At 36.5% G+C, this 27,892-nt stretch overlaps 1 protein-coding gene and 1 pseudogene across 2 annotated transcripts; one reads left to right on the top strand and one right to left on the bottom strand.

Annotated features, from left to right (window-relative positions):
- On the bottom strand, positions 1–7,759 carry LOC148851572 (large ribosomal subunit protein eL18y-like; annotated as a pseudogene). The gene is made up of 4 exons (XR_016099515.1): positions 7,229–7,759; positions 3,560–3,657; positions 3,380–3,442; positions 1–206 (listed from the first exon to the last, which is right to left on the bottom strand). The product of XR_016099515.1 is annotated as a large ribosomal subunit protein eL18y-like (transcript).
- Positions 7,760–16,023: 8,264 nt separating this feature from the next.
- LOC148851571 (Transducin/WD40 repeat-like superfamily protein) lies at positions 16,024–26,623 on the top strand. Its single transcript, XM_088946214.1, has 9 exons — positions 16,024–16,367; positions 16,658–16,964; positions 20,266–20,368; positions 22,571–22,678; positions 22,775–22,884; positions 23,068–23,175; positions 23,258–23,303; positions 23,457–23,588; positions 26,076–26,623. The coding sequence occupies exons 2-9, from the start codon at positions 16,756–16,758 to the stop codon at positions 26,157–26,159; spliced, it is 900 nt and encodes a 299-aa protein (XP_088802340.1). The 5' UTR covers positions 16,024–16,367; positions 16,658–16,755; the 3' UTR covers positions 26,160–26,623.
- The last annotated feature ends 1,269 nt before the right edge of the window (positions 26,624–27,892 follow it).

Raw genomic sequence — 27,892 nt, 5'->3', positions numbered from 1 at the left:
TAAAATCCAAAAAGATACACTTATCCATAAAATTCCAATTGACTTCCATCATCATTTTAACAAAAAAAAAAACACAACATTAAGCCCTCATTATATTCATTCTTCATTTTGAGTAGATGTAGTACAAAGAAATTCCTTTTAACATCTCAAAAAAAAAAAAAAAAAAACTCTTTGTAGTCTTCATCCAATCCTTTCTTCCCTTACAACTGCAAAGAAAAACAACAAAAAGAAAAACACTTGAAATTTCATACCTATCAAGATGTCATCTTTTTTGTTTGATTGCATTACAAATGAAGTAAATTAAGACATAAAGCAGAATAAAGTAAAACCCAAAAAAAATCAAAGGAGAATTTGCATTTTTTTCATTTGCACTCCCATGCATTTGTACTAGTGCAAATAAAATTGCACTACAACTAAACACAGGCTTATGGACATCTCTAACTAGTCTATCGATTTGGGTTCTCTTATTGTGCTCTGCTGATTTACTCCGTCAACAAAATCATTTGCAGATAGATATAGTAATATTGGGGAAATTATTATATAAGAATCCATTAAACTGTAGCTTGTACTAAAAATAGGTCCTCTTTTTGTATGTCTAGATACTGAATGCAACCTCCTAATTTGGATTTCATATGGAATGTGGCTAAATTTGTCATTCATTCCTTATTTTAAGGAATTATCTCCATTTTGCGGTTGAAATGCCCTTTTGAATATTGAGTTTTTAACTGAAAAAAGGAGATTAGTCCTTAAAATAAGGAATGCCAAATGCAACAGTAATTCATTTCCTCAATCACCTCCTTTTGTGCAGTCTGTGCAGTAAGGATATGTTTGTTGTAATGCCTTGGCCTGAGGTAACTTGTGATCCTATTCCTATGATCACTACTTATTAAAAAGAAGAATGGAGCCTCGGTGGATCTATTTCTCTAATAGTTCTGCAAACATGGAGCTTGGGATTCTCTACTCATATGTCCTTGAATGATTACCTGCTACTTTTGTCCAGTTCTCACACAAGGAGCTTTAATTTCTTATAATGGTACTCTATTTGGAACTTGGAGCAGGAATTTTTGGGGCTATGTAAAGGGATAACCAGAAGAGAAAAATTAATTAATTTGAACTTGAAATAAGCAATGAACAGGAAAACAAAGCTTCAAGTAGATTGACAGCACTACATATATACCAGACCCTGGTCGGACCTAGGTCAGGGAATTTTCCTATTGATTCAATGCAAGGGCATACTAGGACTCAGACAAGACTTGGCCCATTGACAGCACTATTATGGCTCACTATTGCTAAATTAGCACCAACTTTGGAAACAAATAACTGTTGAACCTTCTCAGAAATACTATAATAGTCAAATTTTCTTGTACCTTATTTTAAGGAATGACAGGAATTTGGTATGTGTGGCTATAGTGAAATATTCTCTAGGTTTGATGTTACTCTGATAGAATCTAAGGCAAAGGTAATTGTAGAAGTTAGTCTTACTGAAATCTCATAAAGAATGAATTTAGTTATTGCTGTAACTGTGTTCACTTCATCATGGAAAATTGTGGCCTCTTGTCATCCATATCTGCCAGAGATGAAGGAATCATGCAGCTAATCCAGACCATCCATTAGGGACCCTACTTGCAAACTACTCCCCAGAGATAAAGATTTGCTACACCTTTGTGCATATCTTGAACTTGAAGATCATAGAGATCAGGTCAGGCAAATAATCTGACAATGCAAACTGTTAGAACTGCTTCCATGCTGAATTGGTTATTCTAAACACTTCATTTGATATTTTATCAATAGAGGACCAAGTACTGACATACAGATGTAGCCAGAGATATGGGTATGATACCCAGAGATATTGTTTTAGCTAAAACAATATTTTGCTTTATGTAACTTAGGGTGTATTTGATGCTGTGGTGTCAAAAAGTGTGGTGTGTTCCAGGCTCCTGGACCCCACCAAGGTAATGTTTGACACACCCCATTTGATGTTCTGTGTACTGTGGTGATATGGTGTGGGGTGTTCTCAAACAAAGAAATAAGTGTATTCCAGAATTTGCAATATAAGATATTAAAGCATCTACTATAACTTGAGCCATGTTTGGTTTGAAAAGAAAAGGTAGGGAAAGGAAGGGAAAGGTAGATAGAAGTGAACCAGGTTTCCCTACCTTTTCTTCCAAACCAAACATAGACTTATTAAATAATGCATAATCAAAAATATTTCAAAAGAGAAATAAGAACTAAAAATTTAGCAATAATGATAATTAATTTGAAAAACAAATAAGCAGGTTTAAAGAGCAAAGAACCATATTAAAAATAAACTATTTGGATGACATCTATGTACATGTAAATTGAAAACCTTAAATTGACATAATAAACAAATTAAAACTTGTTGAGAACTATATCCAATCATCCAATAATTTTTTATTACGTGGCTGACTCAAGAAATTAAAGTTAATATTAGATGGTCACAGAGGGGGCTGCCAATAACATGGGTAAATATAAATTGTATAAGCTTTTTTCAGCTCAGCATGGTTATTGCATGCTTCTCTCTTTTGTACGTGCAAATGCAGAGAAACCTAAGAGAATCATAGATGGGCCCTACTTATATCAGATGGTTAAAGGTAGTGATCTGATTAAACTAACATTTAGTTTATACATAATTTTCCTTGGTATATTCTAGATTCTTCAAACAAATAAACACCAATAAAGCACATCAGAATTGGTTTGACTTCCTTTAGACATTGTAGGGGATATGTAGGATAAAGAGAAAATATGTGATTCTTGCCTACCCTCTCCAAATCCAAAGTTCCAAACCATTAAATTAGCACTCACCAATCACAAATAACAATCGACCTTGGCTTTTGTTTTAAACTAGTTTCACCATGGCCCCTTGGTTGCACTTTATGATTTGAAGGCCAATTGGTCCTTTATGTATCATATATATCCTACATCAAATTGCACTTTATGACTTCAAGCTGAGAAGCTGATCTACAAACTATTCAAGATAAACCCAATAACCACCAAACTTAAACTAGCATGTGCATTTATGTATAAATCAAAATATCAATACATAACCTAGATTTAAACTTACTAGATGTTATTTCTTTACATTTTTTTCTGGCTTGTTTTAACTTCTCACAAGGTTTCTGTATGTTATCTTTTTATATTGGTCCATTGGGAATCTCCTTAGGTAGACCATCACTCGTTGTCTTCATAGAATTTATCTTGTTATCGATGGGAGTCAGATCTCTTTATGTATTTATCATAGGATTATTGTCTCATCTTCTAAACAATTAAGAATATCCTCCTAGCAATCAAAGATATTAAGAATATCCTACTATAGTTTTAATCCTAACTGAAATACAAAAATAAGGATAAACTGCTCAACCTGATTAAACGAAGGATTCCCAAATTCCAAGGGTATAGGCTTTAAGTCTTCTAGACTTCCCTGCTGATTCAATGGCAATCAATAATTAGTTCCAGAGGAAAATAATATTTATCATGCAGTCTAAATAGGTTTTGTAACATCAACCATTTAAGTATATTTATAAAAAAAAAAAAAATTTACCATTTAAGTAATATGATCATATGCATGATCCATTCATGATCTCAGAAAATACATCAACGAACATGCTCAACATTACAGCCAATGTATCAAAATATTTCCTGTTCAGAATAAATAGAGAACAAAAATAAAATAAAAGAGCAACAAAAAGGATGAGTTTACAATTAACAAGGGAATTTGACTAGTTTCTATCCAACAAAGAGAAGGTTAATTTGGTAAGCGGCTAGATGCTGATATCATTAACATGATTCAATTAGAACTCCCATAATGAGAGTAATGCTTCTTCCATTAAAAATAAAAGAGCAACAAAAAGGATGAGCTTACAATTAAAAAGGGAATTTGACTGGTTTCTATCCAACAAAGAGAAGGTTAATTTGAGTAAGTGGCTAGACACTGATATCATTAACATGATTCAATTAGAACTCCCATAATGAGAGTAATACTTCTTCCATTGGTCTTTGAGATCCATATAATAGAGGCCATATAGCTGTCAATCTGTTCAAATAAGTTCAAGAAAAACCACATAAAGTATCCCCTCATATCTGATCCATTTCTACCAAAAAGTTGAGATAGAAAGAAAGAATAAACCCTTGTTAAAGTTGAAATCATATTGAGCTAATAATAAGCTAGACTACATACCTCAGAGCCTGTAGCAGACTGCCAAGGAAACCATCCTAGTATTTCACCCTTGATGTATTATTCAATGATGCGTTATGAAACATCCTTTGACCTAGGAATACAAAATGACCACATGTCATGTCATCAATCACACAAGGGCCAGTGTGGTTTGTAATTTTCAGAAGTTTAGAGCTTGCAGTTGTTTCAATTTTTAGTTAATGAAAGTTCCATACGAGCCTTCTTTGATAATTGAATGAAAAGGAAAGATATCATCTACAATTTTCATGGATGTGAATAGGAGGGTTGTCATAAACTTGCTTGAATTACTCTAGCACAATTTGTAGACTAGACTGTTCAATGGGGAACTAAGCTCACCAATATTAGATAGCAAGGTAAGCGTTAATTTGGATAGAATGTTTATATACAAAGCTATATATAGGTATTAGTAATTACCTCTCATGGGGGTACTCCATCAAAGTTAGCTACAGAATATGCAAGATTTAAGTAAGTTCCATGGTTTCAATTAGAACCCACTAAAGAAAGACCACAGCTTAAAAAAGCGAGGTGACTACTACACCCAAGAATATCTAACAAAAGGATGATGGTCAAAGGGTAAACCTGTCTTAATCAAGTATCAATTAAAACTCTACAGTTGTTATCATAGGTACTTGGATTTTACATTACTTGTGTGCTTGTATAAAATGAATAGGTTAATTTTTGTCTTTAATAACTGCTCTGGTTGGAAAACATGCAAAGCTTTTCTTGTTATTCTTAGCCTTCAATACTGAAGAAAATCTATGTACCTTTATCATTAGTCCAGCCTTCATTTGATGAACTTGAGTTGGGTGGGCCCTGTTCTAGGCAAACTTAAGATAGCATACCAATTGAATTAAGAGGCCTTGTTCAACTTCAAGAACACCTAGCTCCTCATGTTGCATACGAGCTGGTCCTTGATTCTAAAAGAAAAGGTCCACCTTGGTAGTATCCAACACTGAATTGTAAGAAGCTAAGCCAAAGTGATTATCCAACACTGAACATGCAGACCCGCCAGAACCTTTGCTACTGCTTGAAACTAGAGGAGGAGATACTGAATTGTAAGATGCTGAAAGTAGTTATTATGGTGATTCAACTCCTAATAGAGGTGAAGACTTTGGTAGAATTGAGATTTTGTAAACTTGTGGTGATGCTTTGAGTTCCAATTGTTGAGGCTAAGAATTCTAAGGAAAAACTGTTTATATTGATGGCCAAGATGAAAATGAGTTAGAAAATTTCACAAGGAACGTCTATGATAGGAAATTTGTCCAATAATTTAAGAAGCTAATGCCCATAGTTAATAGCTTGTCAACTTAATGGTGTTTCCTTAATTTTTTCACCAAGAGGAGCCCATAATGTACCCACTTCACTTTCTTTCCAATGTAAATAGTAACATTTTCTCTCCCCATTAAATCTCTACTTTCCTCATAAACCTCTTCAATCCCTTTTCCTTGAAAGAGAAGTGGGTAAATCTCTCTATTGAACTGGTAGTGCATTAAAATCAAAGGAAGTCGGTAAAATTTTTAATCAAAATTTAAAAATTTAACATCACTTATCAAATTGGAGAACTGGTAAATAAGATAGGAAAAAATTACTAAATATGTAATAGCCCAAACCAAACTAAACCCCTTAATACCTTTAAAACCTTTACCCTATCGACCCCCCCTCCCAAATCCTCTTTGCACAGTACATATTTGAATCGGAACTCTTCCTAAACTAAACCTTAAGGATACACAATCAATTAGAAACTAATAACCATCCCATTGAAGATCGAAGCCATCAAGTGATGGACCAAAACAAAAGTTGCACATGTTAGATGCTCTCGAAAATCCAACCAATGTAAGTGAACATATGCTTAAGATAGGATGCTTTGTTTGAATCTATAGTTATGGTTCCTAATATTCCACTATTCATTTTCCATGGTTTTATTATAATGATCTAGACCATTGACTTCTATCAAAAAAAATTATTTATGAGCATCACCATAAGGAGGTGTCTCCTTTAATGCTAAACTTGTTAGATTGCATCACCTAAGTCCTAATAGTTGTCTTCTAATCCCAAACCATAAACACAAAGCAAAACCAAACTGGTAATGGATCCCAGTTACAATGCAGTAGTTGTAGAAAAAAAAAAAAAAACATTACTTGCTACATTGATTTTTTCCCGGCCCGCAGGACTGTCCATGTCACTTTTTTCTTGTGAGTCCCCTTTTAGCTTAATAGCAATAGACAAGGAAATTATGATTTATATCAATGCTTAGAAAATACCTGTGGTAGTTGATATGTCAGATGTTGGATCTACTGAACAAGAAAACCTTTTAGGTTGATTATAAGTTGTCCTAGATATAGAGAGGCTAGGGGCAAAGAAAGGTGGAAGTTTACCAAATTTTTGAATTTGAGCATTTTTAACAGAGAGATATGAGTAACCAGATATTGTTAAGAAAATAAATAATTAATACCACTTACAAGTTATAACATTTCACGATCCAAAGTAACATAAAATTGAGAAAGAAATCAATAAAAAAAAAGAGAACAAACATGTCTAGACAATAGCTAAATAGAATAAATTAATCAATTGTTCTGTCTTGTATCTTAGCAATATTTTGTTTCAGCTGAAAAAGCAATAAAACCTTCTTGTTTTCATTGAGAATCTTGACATAATTCATTAAATCCCTGAGTAGTCAATAAAAATTTAGAAAACATACCCAATGCCTGAGATTAAATTGAAAGCTTTCTAGGTATGACTAACAACTTAATTAATTTCTTCTTCCCTATACAATCCTCTGCAAGCATTTTGTCCCCCTAGCACGTTAGATTACTTATTTCAGCATCATAAGTAACTTAAATTGAACTCTCTTATATCTATGTAACATTCCTTGAAAGAAACAATGCATAACCAAACATATGCATGTAATGATTACTACCATTCAATTTAGAATAATAAAGGCTCAAATCATCCGATAGAAAGGAAAAATAAAGCATAAATGTTTAGATGGTTAGATGTCCAACAAAAATTGCTTACCAAAAAATAAAAGATCGATGCCAACAAAAATTTTTGAGCCAGAATAGTACACGACAAAAACCTCCATAGCACTGACAAATGACACAAACCCTAAATCCTCTACTGTTTCTTCTCCCTCCAGCCCTCTCAAATTTCTTCCCCTTGGACCGTACATATGGTTTGTTGAAATGTTTCACTAATTTACGAACATTCTTAGGACCTCTGAGAGGAACCATGTTCTGCCCAAGTGCATCCCTGTGATCCAGTTGCTCAAATGTCAAGCATTCACCTACTGCCTTCGAAATTCTTGCTCTCGTTATCTTTGTAAACCTTAAAGTCATTACCTCATAAACCCGAGTATCATCGGTAACTGTTCCAACAAGAACCATGATTTTATCCTCCTTTCCCTTTAGCTAATCAATCGAGAAAGGCACAACGGAGCTGTCTTGACCCTGCTCATAATTAACAGCCTCTTTAAAATCACCACATTGAATTTGCTTACTGTCCTCCATATCAGAAATCTATATAGCTTGACGATCATGGCAAATATCATTGGATTTTGGGGCAGTTCACTTGGTCTTCTTGCTTTTTCCTCTACAACCAGGTCGATATCCATTGTTGCTTCTGCTTCTCTTGGTCCATCTCCTACTAGGTATTGATTAGGGTTCGGTAAAAAATGAAACATAAAAAACAAAAAAGAGAGAGGGAAAACGAAATGAGATAGAGAGAGGGGGTTTCAGTATTTTGATTTTCTTCTCTAAGGATAAAGTGCCAGAGTAGCATGATGTGGGAAAGTTGAGAAGAGTAGAGAGAGGGAAGAGGAAGAAATGAAAAAGGAAGGAGGAGAGGGTAGAGGGGTGAGGATGGTGTAGGGAAGGGTTCTTTCGAACAAGGGTTTAATTAGAGAAGACTAAGAACTTTCTTCGAAGAGTTTTGGGAATGGTCGCGCAAATGAATTTTGGGCGCCAAACCCAAGCGCCTACTCTTATTTCTGCCAATATACGGGGGGGTAAAAACTTCAATTCAGTGGCATCTGAAAATGCCTTTATGATAACCGAACAAAGTCAGTCGTCTTTAATATGTTATAGAGGCATTTTCCAATGACCGCCTCTACGCAAGAGCCTCTAAAAGTGCATATTCCAGTAGTGTCCATGCACAACCCAATATGGGTTGGTCGATTCAAATTGTCATTGACTGAACCAATCTGATATGGTTCGACCAATTAATCTAAATTCAAACAGTTCAATCATTATTGATGTGATTAATTCAAAGATAAATTCAATTAGATAATTCAAATCGGTTTAACCAATTTAAATCTAAATGGTTTGATCAAACCCAAAACCAAATATAGGCAAATGGTTTCACCACTTATGTAAAAATAATATGCATATAATGTGATTTGAACCTTCATCACTTTGCATAAATAATAAGTACTATTACCACCTAGCTATAACCAACTTAAGCTAAGAGTTTTTTAAGGATGTACATAGGCATGAATGTATTGAGTTATGCAGCTCTTTTATGTGGATTATTATTATCAATAGCTCTTTTAGTCATTGCATTTTGAAAAAACATAAAAAAAAATAGTAGAAACAATCATTTATTATATATATATATATATAAAGTTAAGGATTTTTTTGAGGATGTACATAAGTATGAAGGTATTGAATTATGCAGCTTTTTTATATGGATCATTGTTATCAATAGCTATTTTAGTCATTGCATTTCAAAAAAACATAGAAAATTTTAATAAAAACAATCATTTATTAATTGGATCATTTTACTTTTATGAGATCCAATGCATGAATAAAAAAAAACAATGTTTTATAAAACACTCTTTTTACTTTTAGAAACTATCACAGGCTTCAATTGATTCAGCAATTGGATCATTGGAGTTATTGTGTCATTAGTCTAGGGTTTATATATTATATATATATATATATATATATATATATATATCAAAATTCATATAAAATAAAATGTTAAGGATTTTTTTAATTTATTGTCTATATTGTTAATTTACTTTTTTTTATTTTTTTCAATTTTTCTAAAAAGTTCATATCGACTCAGCCCACTAAATCTAGGCTTCGGGCCATACCAGCTCCCCTACTGTGAGATTCGTGCCTGGCACTAGCATGCCCGCTACAGTTCAAGAGGCCCGCAAAAGTGGGCCGTGCAGCCCAATTACATGCTGGTTTTCATAAATTCACGGAGGGTTTTGATTGGCAAAAGCCTTTTCTTTTCTTTCAGATATTCGTACCTCTTCGCCTCACTTCGTTTGTTAAGAACCCGAACAAGCGGGGGAAAAAAAAGCAAACGCTCGACACGCTCAGAATGGGGAAATGTCCACGATCACGAATAATCGCCTATGTATTTCCGGACAGATTGACGGTGACTTCTGTTTTCCTCACACTCTTGTTTCTTTTATTCTCAATTGCCGTCGCTGAAATCACAGATCAAGAACTTGACGACGCCATTGGAGCTCTTACGTCCAATGGTTACAATCTCTTCGCCAACGCCATCGCCACTTCAGATCTCCGGTACAAGCTTATTGCCGGCGATTCTTTCACTTTATTCGCTCCCACCAACTCCCGTGTTTTCTCACTCGACATGGTGACAGAAGCGACAGATTACGTCAACGTACTTCACTACCACGTCGTTCCCCGCCGTCTCATGATCTCCGATCTACAGGATCTCTCCAGCAGGCCCTATCTTGATACGCTGCTCCCTGACCACGCTCTCTTGATCGAGAATCGCCAGACGACATCAACCTCGATCTTTTCCTCTGTCATTACTGTTGACGGCGTTAGCATCTCCGCTCCTGGTCTTTATAACGGATCTGGCATAGCCGTGCATGGATTGGATGGTATTCTTACAGTCTTGTTTCCGGCAAGAAGATACTTCTCTAAGAATCTAGGATCTATTTCTCCAGCAATTTCACCCGACGGATTTGTTCCACCTGTTTCATCCACGACAGTGTCAGGGTTGTATGCTCCGGTTAGTTCGCCCACGAGGGAAAACATTCCAGATTGGAAAACCACAGCCAACTCAACCTCCAAGGATCACGGAAAGGGAAAGCACCACCACAATCACCGTCGCCGGAAACGATACGGAAGAAAATCTCCCGGTCATCATCAACATGACGACGAGAAAAGATCGTCTTCTTCTTTCTTCTCCTGAGAAAAAACTCACGGTCACTGGCATCATCACAATCACCGACGACGTGGCATTTCATCGTTTCTTTTCATCTGAATTTCCTCTTTAATTCATATAGGCAGATGATCGTGTTCTCATTCTTTGTTGTTGTTGTTCATACGCGAAAACGGCAACCATTTTCCTATGAAAAACTCTCTGTAACTCCGATTCTGTGAGCCGATTACTGTTACCACACATAGGTGTAACATGCATTGTTTTCTTGGGAGATGGCGGTAGTGTAACATGTATTCATTTCATGGTTTAACCGTCTGATTTATCATATACAGCACTTTTAGACCGTTAGATAAAAATTGAACAAACTATATGCTTCGCCAAATTCTTTTTGTATTGAATATTTGGGTATATGGGTCAGTGATATAGATACCCTTGAACTTTAATTTGCGATAACGACCTCTGAACTTTGCCGATAGACAAAGACTCCTTGTTAGCGTTCCGTCAGTTGACTTTAAAATCATCTGATTTTTTATAGTTTGCATTGTTCATGGCCAAATTCTCATTTGACTATTTAAAATTGGGTAAATTACAAAGACCCCTTATAATATCGGGTCAGTGACCAAATCTGCTTATACATTTTTTTGGTGACAAAAACCCCTGAGCTTTAGAAATTAGACAAAGAACCCCTTTCGTTAAAGTTCTGTCAGTTAACTTTGAAAAAGAAAAAAAATTCATCCGAGTTTTTTAAATGTCCAAACTATATTTTTTATACTGTTCTTTGTCTTCTCCAAGTTAGATGAAATGGTTACGATATAAACAACAGTTTTGAAATATTCAATGAATATTAACGGAATAAAAGGACTCCTTTTACGGTGAAGATGGGAAAGAAGATGAATTAGAAACTTAACAAGAGACAAGTAGTCATAATCATGGTATGGTATGTGAAGTGAAATTAAAAAAAAGAAAAGAAAATAATTACTGACCGACCAGACCAGATTTATATATTTTACCATCTAGTGAAGACTTTACGGCGATCGAGTGGGCCATGGCGGAGTTACAACTCTAAAAACTCGGAAGAAATTGGACTAACCTCAAAATTGTCGTTACCAACTTACCATCCGATGTGTTGGTTCCAAAAACTCCTCCAAGTCCAATGGATCCGACATTCAATAATAACCAGTCCATGACTCCCAGAGAAAGAGAGAGTTTTCTTCGGTAAAGGTCCAAGCTCGGTTTCTCAGGCGCTGACAGAGTGGAGCAAAAGTCGAAAGCGAACCAACCGAGACCAACTATGGCGTGCAATTCAATCAGCATTTCCGGTTCTCCGATCGGCAGCACGACAAAAGACATTCCCAGAGAACATAACAGTCTTTAGCGGTCCCATTCTGGCAAAGACCTGTGCGACCCATCTGGTCTCCGAAGATCAAAGTCCGACCCTCAGCTCCGCTACTCGCTAAACTGCATCTGTGCTGCTTCGCTCGAACCCAAACTAAAGAAAAGTCGTTCCACTAGCATCTTCCCTTTCTAGCTCTCAGGTTCAGTCCGATCGCCTCTTTTTGATCCCGATATGGACAAGCAAATGAGGGTGGTCAACTACTCGGACAATACCCACGAAGGAGAGGAGGAACCTGAAGAAAAAGAAGAGAGCGAATTGGGTGGAGCGCCTTTTAGAGCTTCGAAGTCATGGGAGGAACTGACAACGGAAAGAACAAGCAACAGGAAATGAAGATGAAGGTGAAGGTGGTTGTGTGGTTGATTACGACCCTGAAGATGAAGAAGAGGGAACCATTTTCGATCAAGAATCCTTTTCAAGGTTGTTAGTTCGAGTTCCATTGTCTGATCAGAAACTCCTCTCGCAATTGGCTTTCCTGTCCAACATAGCCTATGTGATTCCTGACATCAAGGTACTCGCTCTTTTTCCACCAAATTTTGTAGAATTTAATGTGCTTGAATCCCTTCTTAAGCTAGTGATTCTCCGTGATTTTTGGAATAGTTATTTTGGTCAAGCGGTTTGTGTCAAGAAGACGAGAAATCTCCGGGGTGAACCAGCAAGGGCACCAGAACTCACCCTTGTAAATCTTCTTGTACCATGATATTTGGATCATGGAAGGAAGATAACCAGCAATCAAAACAAACAAACTCTGCAGACCAGATATCCATTTCCTACGTTAAATATGTTTTAAGAGAAAAATGACAAGAAAAATAAAATAAAAAAAGTTTAGTGGGGTATTTTGTTAATTTAATGCTTTTCATCATCTGACTTAACGGTGAAGGGGTCTTTATCTAACGGCTAAATTTCAGGGGGTCTTTATCGCAAGAAAAATTACAACGGAACTTTGTCACTAAGCGTATAGTATGGGGTCTTTGTAATTTACCCTTTAAAATTTTCTAAATGCCCCAACTATATATTTTTTTATACTTTACATTGTTCATTGGCTTTCCTCCGCTCCCCTCTCATTCGTCTTTCTTCTCTCTGCTTCCTCATCATCATCACCGTTATCCTCTCTCTCCTCGCCCTTGCTTTCATTTATAGTTTCGTTGTCCTTTTGTATCTCATAAATGACGAATTCATCCGACGGCAAGACATCCAGATCAATCGATGCCCATCTTCGGTCGCTCCCACCGATACCCACCAAAAGGTTAGCGACGTATTTGCAACTAACTCTGTATCTGGGTACTCTTGTTAACTCCCACGAGATCGATGGGGATACCAATGCCAGCAATGCTGGTGACAGCACCTCCAGTATGTTGCCCTATAGAAAACTAGGTTCCCCGAAGCTCCACTCGCTTCCGCCACTTTCCCAACAAAGTTTCAGATAGAAACAGAAAAATATAGATGATAGTATGACTGCAGATGAGGAACAAGCTTATGGGAGCAAGACAATTCACCGATATCCCGACAATTTTGTCGGAGTTGTTGGGGTTGAGTGAGCTGAAGTCCATTTAATTTGATCGAATGATGATGTAGTTGGTTCTACTAGCCACTGATAGCATCTCATTGTGGATCAAGCGGCCACTCCCATTTCTTGGATAAATCATTGATTTTGTAGCTTAACATCACTGCAGAAATACAGAACACGACACGATAGCTGAAGGTATTAACCGGAATCCTTGCCTATCTCTAAAGCAGTATCGACTCAAATCAGGCTATCTACATAATAGCTTCTTCCATATCTCTGAGTAGATTAGTGGGATCTTCTAGGTTCCCATTTCATTTTAAAACTAACGGGTTTAGATGGTCAATAAGTCCATCATCAACAATAGAACATACGAGCTACAGGCATGGGATTTGTGAAGATGATGGCTCGCAATGACAAAATTGATCTGTCCATCTTTGAAGTCTTCTACAAAGCGGAAAATTTAGAGACACTTCTATTGCTTAGTTATGGCCATGGACCGAGCAACATCAGGCAAGTCCCACCCAATCTGTTTAACAAACTCCAATTCTTACGTGCGTTGGATTTGAGCAACAGTGTTATCGTGGAGTTGCCAACTTCTATTGGCAACCTGAAACCTCTACATTATCTCGACGACATCTCTACACCCAAACTCGAATCTTACCGTCCTGGTGACTGGTAAAAATCTTATCGCCGGAGATTATAATGGATTTAACTAATCCACTGGTAGATATGAAGCAAGAGAATTCCTTCTGCCTTTTCCAGACGCAGATGTTCCTGCTGCCTGATACAGTATAGAGTAAGTCATCGGTAGCGACCAGAGATTGTGGCCTTCGCGGACGAGGGATCCGATTAGACCGTTGGGAGGGAAATTCTCATCGAAGGGACTAACAGGAGAGGATCTGGGCCATGGGGACTTGGCAAGAGGAGAAGCCTGATTCCATGGAGACATGATCATGGGAGAGCTATCTGCACTGATTGGGTTGTTGTAGCAACTAAGGCTCACCCTGCTGTTGCGGCATTACCGAATTAAGACCGCGACATGCTGTTTGCTTCCGTCAACATTTCTCTTGATTCAACTTGGAGAATTTTAAGAGAGAATGGCAAAAAAAAAGAGGAAGTTTAATAGGATATTTGTTGCAACGTAAAGTTAGAGGGGTTTTTGTCGCAAATTAAAGTTCAGGCGCCATACCCCATACATGGTTTAGCTAATTGACTAAATTGCCTTTTAACCCCCCATGTGAAATTACATTTTTATCCCTGTTTTTAACTTAACTTGTCCTCGAGGCTCAGCCTTTCCTTAACAATTCTATAGTCTATGAGTTGAGTCTCAAATTATGCGTTTCGCGCGGAAAAAGGAGATCGCGACAATCATCCGGCTACTTCATGGTCAAGCAATAAGGAGGCTGATCAATGGAAATTTCTCTTAATCTCTGATCATGGAATATTAATTTTATCAGATAGCCGCATTCTCGAATACCCAGTTCGTCTCTTGCCCTCTTCACTCTCATGGACGCCTTCCCTTGAGAGAGAATGGTCACCACTTTCTTCAAGCTCCCCACCATCCTCTTTGTAACTGTAATCCTTGTTTTGGTTCTGATCCTACACACCCACATCGTTTTCTCCCAGGACATAGAAGACGGTGAAGACTATGTGGTGGACAACCCCTTCACCAACACCCTCGCTGGAAGACGGTTCCTCGCCAGAATCAGGAATGGTGCACACTGTGACGTCTCTATGAACAACATCTGTAATGGGGTATTGGTAAACAACGGACCGGGCTTCTTCAGTGCTACAAGACACATTTCCACAATGATCTTGGAGACCGGAACAACTGTGGGCGGTGCGGGCACAAGTGTGAATTTGTAGAGCTCTGCTGCCACGGGAGCTACACCAATGTAGCCTACAACGCCAGCAACTACGACAAGTGCGGTAACAAGTTCCGTTCATTCTCTCTCTCCCTGTCCCATTCATTCTCTCTCCCTCTCGCCCCTGTTTCATCATGGGGCCCTCTCCAACAACGCCTCTCTCTCTCTCTCTCCTCTTCGTTCTCCCTATTTTCTTCTTCTTCCTCCGCCCCCTCCCAGATCTACAACTCCCACCGTTGCTTCTTGACTCGCATTCGAAGAGGGCACCGACACCCCTTTCTCCTCTTCGCTCTCCCTATTTTCTTCTTCCTCCGTCCCCCTCCCAGATCTGTAACTCCCTAATTTTTTCGTTGACAAGATTTCTCCTCTCTTCCTCTCCTCCCCCGATGGTCAGACGACTTTAAAAAAGGAGAAGATCTGGGACTATGTTTCGTGTCTTCCTCCGTCCCCCTCCCAGATTTGTAACTCACAACTATGTTTTGTGTTCCAGTAGAAGATCTGGGACCTACAAGTGAAAGAGACATCGTCCTCAACATTCTTGTGAGGAGAGAGACTGTGGAGAACAGGTTTGTAAAACCTAAAATAACGATGGCAAATTTGAAGAAGGAGAACATGAAGAAAGAGAAAGATGGAGGGAAGAGAGAGGTTAGAGGCCGCCGGTCTAGAGGAAAGAAATGAGGGTAATATTGGGTTTTAAAATTTTAAAAGTTACATAGTATCACACGGATTTTAACGGAAAATTAACGAATGATAGCGGAAGGGATAAAGCTAGTAAATTGTCAGAAAATTTAAAGGTATTATAAGACAATAATTAAATAGGGTACTGTTTGTTAATTAACAGTAGAAATAGTTTAAGAAATTTACCAATATTTAAATGTTCAAGGAGCGCAGCGACCTGTCCAATGAAAGCTTGGTCCATTTGTCATTTTGTCAATTGTTCAAGATCCTATTTGATTGGATGATTTCGATCACAGAGGAATTTTAAATAGATCGAACGGTTAATATCATTTGATGCCTTCCGCTTTTGATCTCTCGTGTCTCGTCCTTTCTTCTCTTTATCGGGGTTTTGTAAGCTGTAAATCGAGAACCGCGAAAGTCGAGCTCTCACTTTGATATCTGGAATTGGCCATTTTTTCCGTTCAACTTTCTCGCAAGCAGTCGAGCACGGTACAATGACTGCAAAGCAAATTGAGGAATGCTAGCAAATATAAATCACAAATGCCAGAAACCATCCGAATTCCCAAGGTACACAATCATTTTTCTATTCATCAGGCAGTTAAACCCTAGAAAAAATCAGACTCTAAACATGTCAAGTTTCTTGCATTTTATTCTATGTTATATTTTCTTCTTATTTCAATAAAACATTTCAATCTTCTCCAACTCGCTAGTTTGCTGGATTCTCTTATTTATCCATGTTTCTCATGAACTTCGATTTCTCATCTCGCATTCCAAGAACATACTGGAAGATAAAGTACCAGAAGGACGGACTCGCTAGACGTAATTATGCTAATCGTTTCCCTTTTCTTCCAATATAGATTGACTTGCCAGTGAAATGAAAAGTTGCCATGGCGAGTGCTAGTTTCCCAGCCTAAGTAGCTGGACTCTGCAAGGATCTGACGGAGGAAGGAAAGAGATGAGCGCAAGTGACCTTCCGAGGAAGGAAGCCAATGTGCTACGAGGGCATGAGGGGGCCGTCCTAGCCGCTCGGTTTAACGGAGACGGTAATTACTGCCTGAGCTGCGGCAAAGATCGCACTATCCGCCTTTGGAATCCTCACCGGGGTATTCACATTAAAACCTACAAGTCCCATGGCAGAGAAGTCCGGGATGTCCATGTCACCCCGTAATGTCTCTTTTCCTTCCTTCACTGTAGAAATCTATCTCTTTGATTCACTCTCTTAACTAGCATCGATCATTACTTATTTGATTGGTTAAATTTTTTCTTAATAAAATGATTGAATTCAATGTGCAAGGTAGCAGAATCTAATGTGCTATGCATTTTCATGGACGTTGTTATTCATGATGTGCAATCTATTTCATATTACTGAAACATCAGTTTTTTTTTTTTTTTTTGGCCTTGGCTCTAAGTGCAAAATCGTGCAATAATAGCAGCTGAACTATATAGTCTATCATATATACAACAATTGGCAGGGCTTAAGCCTTTATGGTTATCAGAGGTTACAACCTCTGAATTTAAAAGGTTTGTTGTGGAAGGCAACTCTTATTTAGTCATCTTTTGAATCTGTCATGCAATGATGCAAGAGGATCTCTTAGGTAGATTTTCTTTCATGACATTTGGAAGCTTGAATTATTCGCTTTCAGGTTTAATAGTTTGATCCAATGGAAGGAAATATTGGCTAATTCCATTGTTGATTCTATTTGAGGGGTGGCACGCACAACTGGAGCAGAGTTGTATTGCAGGTCTTCTATTACCATGTGGTTGCACCATAGTCTCTCTTTGGTTCTATCCCAGCTTATTTCTTATTTTTTGTTTCCTTGTGGTGTGGCTGCATTTGCTGTCATCTTCCACTAGTTTCTTGTATATATCCTTTACTCTCATCATCTAACTCTAATAGAATCTCTCTTTTTATATCAATGAAGAAAAAGTATGTTATCCACTGCAAATGTCTTGTAAATCATACTATTATGATTCATCCTTTATCAATCTGTGTGTTGAAATTCTGTTCCATGCTTTCTCATATTCAGACAGATGAATAAATTCTCATAAGAAAAACTATTTTTATTTATACCTATCTCCAAGGATTTCTGTGAAGCACTCTTTGGATGCAACAAACTCCCTAAAACCAAGAACATGCATATGTAGAAAGGTCATAAGGTCTAAACAATGACTTCTTTTATTAATCTCCTTACTGTGAATATGTCTGTGTTGTAATCAAACTAATAGTTTTAGCCTGCTTTTGGAGGCGTTAATACTAGGGTTGTAGTGTTGCATATTGACAGGTTTGACATGTTCAGCATCCAATCAACCATTTAGTTGTTGTTTTGTGATGCATGATGCATCTATGTAAGATACATTTTCTACCAAAAGTATTAATGCAATCAATAAATCTTTCATGGAACTGAGATGTTTTTTCCTTTTGGTCACTGCTAGTGCAACCACCAAGTTTCATGCCCCATTGACCAATATTGCACCTCCCAATGAGGTTTGCCAAACAGAGATGACTGGAGGCTCTTAGGTTTTGCCGTTTTGCCAATGCATTTTGGTCTAGGTGCCTAGCAAGACAAGTTGATTAAAATAGATATGTTTTATTATTTAAGCATAACTAACTATTATGAAGTTATCTAAAGGCAAGGTTCAAAATTTCGATACGATACGCCCTGTATCAGGTGTATCGTATCATACCGGGAGCTGTTCAAAACCCCAAATAAGGGGTGTTTTGGACTTTGACTATTTTTAGGGGTAGGCATGCTTAAAACCGACCCCCTGATGCAATTTTGAAAAAAAAAAGAATACTTGAATTAACAAAGTTATAAAGTAGTGAAACACCCGATATGCATGTTCATGTGTATCAGGTGTATTGATACTTTAAACCAAGGTTCAAAATTCCACTACATATCGGCCCGTATCAGCCAATACGTATCGTATCTTTAAGGGGTCAGCACGGGAAATGCTACAAAATTATTTGTATCATGTTTTTTCATCATGCTGACCTCGTATTGTGACTGTATCGGGGCATATCAGGACCATATCATAACCGTATCGGGGTGTATCAGCTGATACAGTACGATTTCCTATATGCAGAAATCGAATTAAAAATTTTAGAGAAAAAAGGCTTTTATCTCTCTCCAAAAGCCTTCTCTCTCTCCTAAACTCACCAAATTATCCCAACACATTTTTGGAGTGTAAAATCTTAAAAAAAACCTCCAAAACTCGAGATTTTTTAGGTTTTTTTCAACTTTTTACAAAAATAAATACTTTTTTCAATTTATTCAATGGTATGTTACAACATTTGTGTTTTTTTATAATGCTTGGAAATGCTTATATATATATTATTATTTTTTGTGTAATTTTCCCATGAAGAATAATTGTGTCATAGATCTATGAGTGATGTACCATATCCATAGATCTATTAAAACTTCTAAAATATTTATTTTTAAAATTTTTGTAATTTTAAAATAAATTTTCCAATTTTTAATTCATAGATCTATTGAAATTTATTGTAAAATATTTATTTTTATTTTTTGTAATATTTATTTTTTTTCTAATTTTTGGTGTGATCTAACCATAATATTTACCATGTAAATATATGGATGATCTACCACATCCATAAAATTATTTTTTGTTACATTTTATTTTTTAATTTTTGTTATAATTTTTTGTAATTAAAAATAAAATAATTGTTTGAATAAGAAATAAATAATTCTTTAAACAATTATAGAAAATGTTTCATTAAATAATTGTTAAGCCTATATTTTGTAGTTATAGCCTTATTAGAGAATACCCTTATGTGGGATCTTTCCGATACACTTTAGCATTTCCGATACTTTGAACCTTACTTTAAACCATGTCTAAAGGGCTGCCTAGTACACAAGCCTCCCGCCAATGTGGGGTCTAGGGAGGGACAGATGTATGCAGCCTTACCCTTGCACATACAGAGGGGCTGTTTCCAAATTATTATGAAGTTATCAATTAATTGTAAACAGTTAAACTGCAAGTTAAATCATTAAATAATTAAACCACAAGAACAGCAGCCTTGATTAAGAAAAGAGACAAGGTCTGGTTGAGATCATGAGATCAGAATCTTTTAAAAAGAAAATCTAATATAGAGGGATTGGATGATTAACAGAGGTTGATAGAGAGAAGGAGGGGGATGATTTCTTATTTGCCTCTGCATAGACCTGTTTTGATATATAAATAGAGTATGATTTCTTATTTGCCTCTGCTAAAATTGTTATTACCAATACTGCTGGCCTAGTTGGATAAGCCTTTGTTGAGTTGAGTTATGTTGGAACTTCCTCCTTTCCCTTTTTCATTTACTAAAACATGGTAACGAGTATTTGCTAATTCAGGCTTCCGAATTTATAACAAGAACCTGAATAACTTTATTTGTTATCAAAATTTTGCTTTTTGTGCATTTAGGATTCAATCATTGGCCAATGACTAACATGTACACTTTTTATAGGGACAACTCCAAGCTATGTTCTTGTGGTGGCGACAGACAGGTCTTTTATTGGGATGTATCAACTGGTCGTGTGATTCGAAAATTCCGAGGCCATGATAGTGAGGTTGGTCATCAGGAATTTCTAGTCTACAAAATTTCCTTCATTTCATCAAATGGTTCAACTTGATTTTGTGCTGTCAAATGCAATTTCCGGACCAAAAGGGAAAAAAGAAGAAAATGGAAATGCTTGAAAGTTGAAATTGATTGTTTCAGTAAATTTCCTTTGGGTAAAATATAAAAACCTCTCCTGAGTTTTCTGACAATCTTATAAACCTCCCCTATGTTTTGATTTTAACAGAATCATCCCCTATAGTTTTGAAAAAAGCTATAAATACCTCCCTTCCATTAAAGTTCCATTAACTTAGAAGAGGAATTTACTAAAATACCCTTAAATACTAGCAAGTATCATCCTCCTCTTTATGGGACGTATCCTTCTATGTCAAGTTCAACAAGAACAGAGCAAGCTTCTTGTTGAAACAAAAACATCTCCACAAATTCACTGGCAACATTCCCGTAGGTTTTAGTAAGATTTTAACAGGCAGTTGATAATCTTAATTTAGATTCCATGTTTGGTTTCTCTAGTTTGTCAAGATTTTTGCTCTTGGGGATCAATCTGTGTGGAAGGCAATGTCTTTGACTTTGTTCATGTTAAATTTAATAAAACAATCCAGGTAAGATTGAGAGAAATAGGTTGGCGCTTAACGCTTAATAGAACTTTGAATTTTTTTTTTTTCTGTTTTATGATTTGAGATCGCGTTAGGAATTTCTTTGAACACTTGGAGTACTATCATGCACATCATATGAACGCATTATAAAGATGAGTTCAGTACGGTTGAAGCTTTTTGGGTAGATTAAATAGTTCTGAGAAATGGCTGTTAAATTACTTAAATAGTAAAAGGAATCGCTTGGAACCATTTAACAGGCATCTCCACCAAGTCTCTAGACTGTGGTTCCTATTTGCCTGTCACCTGAAAAAAAAAACCAGAAAATGAAAAGAAAAAATAAGAAAGAAAAAGAATGAAGAAGAAAGAGAGAGAGAGAGAGAGAGAGAGAGAGAGAGAGAGAGAAGAAGAATAAAAGAGACGGGAAATTAAGAAAATGTGAAAAATAAATAAAACAGAGCAAATGGAGAAAAAAAGAGTGACGATTGGTTAGCTCAATTGAGACAGAGAAGTGGAAAAAACAGGGGTAAGAGAGTGGTTTGCTTCAGTTACCACTTCAAGGGTAAATCTGGTATTTTAAGAAAATTAATATATTAAGTTAGGGTTTTCAGCCAGAAAAACTAATAACAGGGAGGTATATGCACCATTTTTCAAAACTATAAGGAGGATTCTGTTCATATCAAAACACAGGGGAGATTTATAAGATTGTCAGAAAACTTGGGAGTTTTTTGTATTTTACCCTTTTCTTTTTATATCATTGTTTAATTTTCAAAGTACATAGCAAATTAATACAATACCAGCCTTAGAAACTGAACAGCCAACCTCTAACTTGAATCAACTAAGAATCAACTCGAGGTGCTCAAAGAGAGCCATTCCAAGTATAAATTTTTTGGTGTTTGGGATTGATCTTGAGAATGGAAATGCTTCTGGTGAAGAACCTCATGGGAACACTGAAATAGGGTAGCACTTTCCCCATAATGAGGGTGCTATCAGTTATTTATGTAAAATGTAGACTTGAATATAAAAAGGGTTTGGAGATGTATTAATCTCTGAACTCTGAAGGAAATTATTAGAATGATTAGAAGATAATGGCAGGCTTATGAAGGATTTCAAAATTAAAATTTATGAAGATGACGTAAATTTCTGCTTCTCAGGAACCAAAAGCCAGAAGGAGATTTCTTTAGTCTTCTGCTTCTGGACAAAAAATGTTCTTGGTTCTATGAAGCACTTCCTTTTAATTACTATTTGCCATTGAAACATGAAGAAGGTTTCCAAACTGAGAAGCTGTAGAAGCACTTTAATGATTAATCCCAAACATAGGGTTCATCAAACCCAATTATGGGTGTCTTAAGTTGATACTAGCATGTCTTTGTGTGGGCTAAACAGCTTAGCTTATACTGCAAAGTCTAGTCCAATGAGAAAGTAAGCTCTATTGACTATTGTGCTCATATCTGCAGCGTCTTCCCACTGAATAAAAAAAATTCAATTATTTACTCAAAAAAGTAGACACACTCACATAAACACACATATAGCTATAGTTATGTATTATCAGTGAAAATTAGTAATTTGACTTTTTTCTTTTTTTTTTATTTCACTTATTTTAGGTAAATGCTGTGAAATTCAATGAGTATGCTTCTGTGGTAGTATCAGCTGGGTATGACCGTTCTGTACGCACTTGGGACTGTAGATCTCATAGCACTGAACCAATTCAGGTTAATTTAATGTTTTGGCAATTTGATGGTCAGAACTTGAGATGATAGCACTCATTTTTTTCTCATTAACTGACTTTTGCCATGGTTCATTTACAGATCATTGATACATTCTTGGACAGTGTAATGTCTATTTGTTTGACAAAAAGTGAAATACTTGCTGGGAGTGTTGATGGAACTGTTCGAACATTTGACATTCGTATTGGTAGGTATGTAAGACCAACAGTGAATTCAGTTTCCCTGTTGAGTTGAAATGCCACACTTAGTTTCTCCAGAAGCTTGTTATCTGTTGTTTTGTACTGTTATATTTTCCTTCTAAAAGATTGATACTTCTCTGATTTTTAAATGAATTTGACGACACTTCTAATATATCCTTTTCACTATTTTATTAGAGAAATATCTGATGACTTGGGGCAACCTGTCAATTGCATTTCAATGTCAAATGATGGTAACTGCATATTGGCTAGTTGTTTAGACTCTACTCTACGTCTTTTGGACAGGTAGTTTATTGCAGTTCTTTTACTTAAAATAGATGCCATTTATATTCCATTTGTCAATTTAAATGGATGTTGATTATGGCAGGACTACTGGGGAACTACTGCAAGAATATAAGGGTCATATTTGCAAGGTTTGATGCCACAGTTTTAGTTTTAATTGATTCATCTATTATGTAAACCATTTCCCCTCACTTATCCCATCCTTCTGGGTGGTGTGTCTATGTGGGGTAAATGGAATTTTGGATTCTTTTATGTATGACATTTGGTTTCTCTTAAAATGACAGTCTTACAAGTTGGATTGTTGCCTTACCAACACTGATGCCCATGTAACTGGTGGATCTGAGGATGGCTTCATTTTCTTTTGGGATCTTGTGGATGCATCTGTAGTGTCAAGCTTTCGGGCTCACTCCTCGGTGGTGAAGTTTTCTACTTTAGCACTTTACAGCATTTATTAAAGAGGATGTCACTTTATAGTTTTCAGTGAACATCAAAACTTCTAAATGAGCACTATACTCATGTTGGACACTGACACCAACACAACACTTGAGGGGACTCTTCTCTTTGCCACATCTGTAATATGTGATTAAATGATCTCAAATTCTTGGGATAAAATTTGGACATGAAATGGTAAATTTTAAGCACTTGATAATTTAATATAATTAATCTTTACTTAGTCACCTTCAAGAAAATCTTTATTTATTTAGTGTTGTTTGCACTGATTTCTGCATCTAAATTACTATATACAATCTTTTTCTCTGTCTCAACAATAATCCCATTATTTATATAACGTAAAAGATATGTCATTGAACAATACAACTTGAAAATATAGCAGCCAAACCCCCAAATCCTATTTTTACAGGCTTGTTGAGTCCAAGACCTTGTACCTTTATCACGTTCTGGCACTTGTACCATTTTCCATGAAACATGGGATGTCTTCCGTAACATTGAGGCTTTAGGTCTGTTGAATTTGAACTTGGAATGGCTTGTTGTGATTGGATTCTCCATTTGCTTATGTTTCACATCCCATTTTGACCTTTGTTGGCTAGATTTCTTGGTTTCCAATATCCTCACCCTGTCTTTCAATGGATCTTTATGGATTTTCAATATTTGTAGAAAGGCCAGTTCATGTGTGATGACTCTTCTCATCTTGATGAGCTAATGGAAAATTTCCATATACATGGACTCTTAACCCTAGTGGTACTCTTTCCTAACTTTTTCTCAAGGCAATTGCCTATAACCTGGATTCTTATTAAGGTATCTGTCCCATTGGCACCTACCAAGTCAGAGCCTCTGAGGTGTTTGTCATTGCATAACCACAACATGCAATGCTCTTTAAAGAAGATAAAATAACAGTATGTCTTTCTATACTTTTATGATGCATATATTATTTTCGTACTTTTAATACATGTATAAAATAGGGAGTCTATTACCCAGATCCTTATTCAATGTGTAGCTACCACAGTAATTTGGGATCTGGATAGGCATGCTTCTGATCACTTTCCACTTCCAGGTCTCATTAGCTTCTACTTCTACATTTGTTTTTTGTTTTTCTTCTTCATCTACATGGACTCTAAACATGATTTTCTTACTTGCAAAAAACTGTGTTACCATTGAAATTACCTAAAAACTTCCTAATTAGAGTAGACCTTGTAGAACATCAAATCCATCACAAACTTAAAACATTACCAACAAATTTGCCAGAACTTTCCTATTCAGATTGAATTTTCAAGATCTTGGGCTTGCTAGATAGGTAATTGGAAGCTAATCTAGTGACACCTATAGTAGGTTATACTGATAACTTTTTGGCCTCTAAAATTCAGGCTACAGGAAACTTAAAATTTCAAGTGCTTCAAAACAGGGAGGTGTTAGTTTTGAAAAATTAAAGATTTTCTGCTCCTCAATTCCTTTTTGAAATTTGTCGGGGCATTTGAAAAGAAAGGAAACAAAGAATATTTAAGGCTGTGTTTGGTTTGAAGGAAAAGGTAGGGAAAGGTATGGATACCCAAACAAGGTTTGTACAGGTTTTCATTCCTTTCCCTACCTTTTCCTTCAAACCAAACAGTCTAAAGGTAAGAGTAGGGATACCAGAAGACCGGTGACTGATAGGTCAATAATGATGGACTGGTTACTTGTCATATTCAAATTCAGATATATTTGAAGGACTTCTTTTATGTCGCATCTTTGACTACCACTTGAGATGAAGGGGATTGTATCATGTTAACATTGTTATCCTTGTTGATGTATGTAATTGCTGTGTTAAGGTTGGAAGTTAGTTCTCAGCTAAGGGTAGTTTGTAATTGTTCTTCTAGTTGATAAAATTTTCCTTTTCCTCTTGCTATCAAAAAAACTAGCAGCTCCATGGACGTGCTCTTAAATCAACTAAAACTAAAATCTAATCTACAAGGTACTATGAGAAGACAGTATGATATGGGACTCGTATACCTATCACACAGAATTTTAGAAGGAAGTAGTAATACTCCCCAAACTAATATTGGAAAGTTTAATAATAGATTTCCCAAGATCACTTTTGGGCCCTTAGGCCAATGGGAATTCTGGAATAAATCATGTGTCCTTGCATCACATTTGTGTTGAAGCCCGTAGACACATTCTTTTGTACTCTCTTGTCAGACAACACTGATATTATTTGATAATTGGAAGATCACAAAGTCCATTGTCCACTTTCCAAACAGGGATCTAATAGTTGCACCTATTATTTGAGTCCCTCAACTTTTTCTTTTGCGAAAGTGATTTCTTTGACATCTCCATTTCTCCTATATTCCTATTAACATTTGTTTTAATCAGAATGAAATTAAATTTAAATTTGTGATGCTTCAATGTATTGTCTATGATTTTCCTTTGATGAAAAATAGAGAAAAATAAGGATTTGATGTCATTCTTGGCAGGTAACAAGTGTAAGCTATCACCCAAAGGACAACTGCATGATAACATCTTCTGTTGATGGCACAATTCGAGTGTGGAAAACATGAGCTGAAGCAAATAACTTCTCTGCCTCCCTTTCTCCCAGAAAACAGAAAAGTGAATGTGTTTGGTGTAGGAAGCTGATCCATTTTGACTATCAATATCATGGCTGATACTTGTGGATGCAAGCAAGAGACAGAAAAGTGAATGTTTTTCTTAGCACTAAGCACATGCCAAAATCTATATGCTTGGTGAAGGAAGATCATCCATTTTGGCCGTCTATCATTGAAAGTCATAGGTGACACAAGGATGAAAGCCTTAAGGCTTCCAACTCTTAAAGAAAGAAAGAAGACAGTTTTGAATTATTTCTTTTCTCTTCATCTCTGAACCACAAATACTATTTGCTTTGATCTCCGCTCTTCTGCCCCTGATAGTAATGATATTTGTACCGTCCTGTTTTTGTTTCTACACTTTCTTAGTAACAAGGCAATGTTGGATGATAAATGGTATTTCTTCGAGGAGTCGCACATCAGCACTTGGTTTTGCATTTTTTCTTAGTTCAAATCTGCTCCTTACCTGTGGGTTGGCGCTATTCTTTCCGTGGTGCTAATGTGTTCACATTGGACCTGGTTCATTGGTAACTTTTTAATTACCATGGAGATCATCCCTGCCTGTGGTCCATGCTGGCCAGTCCTTGCATTTGATCCAAATGAGAGATTTGGCCAAACTGAGAACGAGGGGCGGTCTCCTGACACATCTATTTATAAATGGCAATGGGATAACAACTTGTTGAATTAACGTGCAGGTAATTAAACTTGAACTTTGATGGATTATTGCAGTTGTTTGATATCTGGGGTCCTAAACCACTTATGATTTTACTCTTGGCAATGTACCATGTAGACATTCATTCAGCTTCAAAAATAATGTAGATCTTCTAGTTCAAACTTGTAGACTTGTTGGTTGCTGGATCATTGGTTCACTGCTGTGCTGTTTGTAAGTTTGGTGTACAGGTAGGCTATTTATGGAAGACAATTGGTTAGAATTACATGATCAAAACAAATCCGAGATGTGGGCAAGCCAATAAAGTGTTGCATATTGTTTTGCCAAATTTTAGGCTATGTTTGGTTTGAAGGAAAAGGTAGGGAAAGGAAGGGAAACGGTAGGGAAACCTATACAAGGTTTGTAAAGGTTTCCCTACTTTTTCCTCCAAGCCAAACACAGCCTTAAGTTGCAAATGTACACATCAGATGCCATGTCATAGCTGAGAAAATAAGCCTGAATAGCCCCACGAGTATAACTCCACGCGTGGGAAAAATTGTTGGGGGAAAGATGTATCCCCAACTTGTGACCCTATTGAATCAAGATGGTCCAAGTTATATATCTTAATGTGGAATCCATTACCAGGTCCAATCCAATCCAATGAACAATTTGGACTGGTCTAATTCAATGTTTGGACCATCCAATCTGTTTAAATTTATTTTAATTTAGATTAATTCTAACCCAAACCTGATCCATTGACACCTATATTCTTTTATCAATGAATCAGATATTGGCTCAATCCAACCCAATTCAATATAAATTCATTTCGGATGGATTAGGTCATTCCAATCCAATAAAATATTTTGGACTATTAAGTCTGGACTGGTCCAATTCATTATATCTTGTTGGTCTGTCTAATCCGTTCAAATTGATTTTGGTTTGGATGAATCCAATCCAAAACCAGCCCATTGACACCCCTATATAGGAATACTGGTCGCTAGTGACCTTTATTTTGGGTTGTGCCACCAAAAGAAAAATATTT

Source organism: Nelumbo lutea, chromosome 5 (genome assembly GCF_056320005.1).
Source record: "Nelumbo lutea isolate HS-2025 chromosome 5, American lotus-T2T, whole genome shotgun sequence".
NCBI lineage: Eukaryota > Viridiplantae > Streptophyta > Magnoliopsida > Proteales > Nelumbonaceae > Nelumbo > Nelumbo lutea.
Note: the sequence above shows the minus strand (reverse complement) of the source record. Positions and strands in the feature narration are given on the sequence as shown.

Excerpts from the sequence above, each read along its gene's own strand:
- LOC148851571 (XM_088946214.1), top strand. The coding sequence starts at position 16,756 with ATGAGCGCAAGTGACCTTCCGAGGAAGGAAGCCAATGTGCTACGAGGG. Across the intron at positions 22,679-22,774 it reads ATAGCACTGAACCAATTCAG|ATCATTGATACATTCTTGGA; the intron begins GTTAATTTAATG and ends GTTCATTTACAG. Across the intron at positions 23,176-23,257 it reads ACTCTACGTCTTTTGGACAG|GACTACTGGGGAACTACTGC; the intron begins GTAGTTTATTGC and ends TGATTATGGCAG.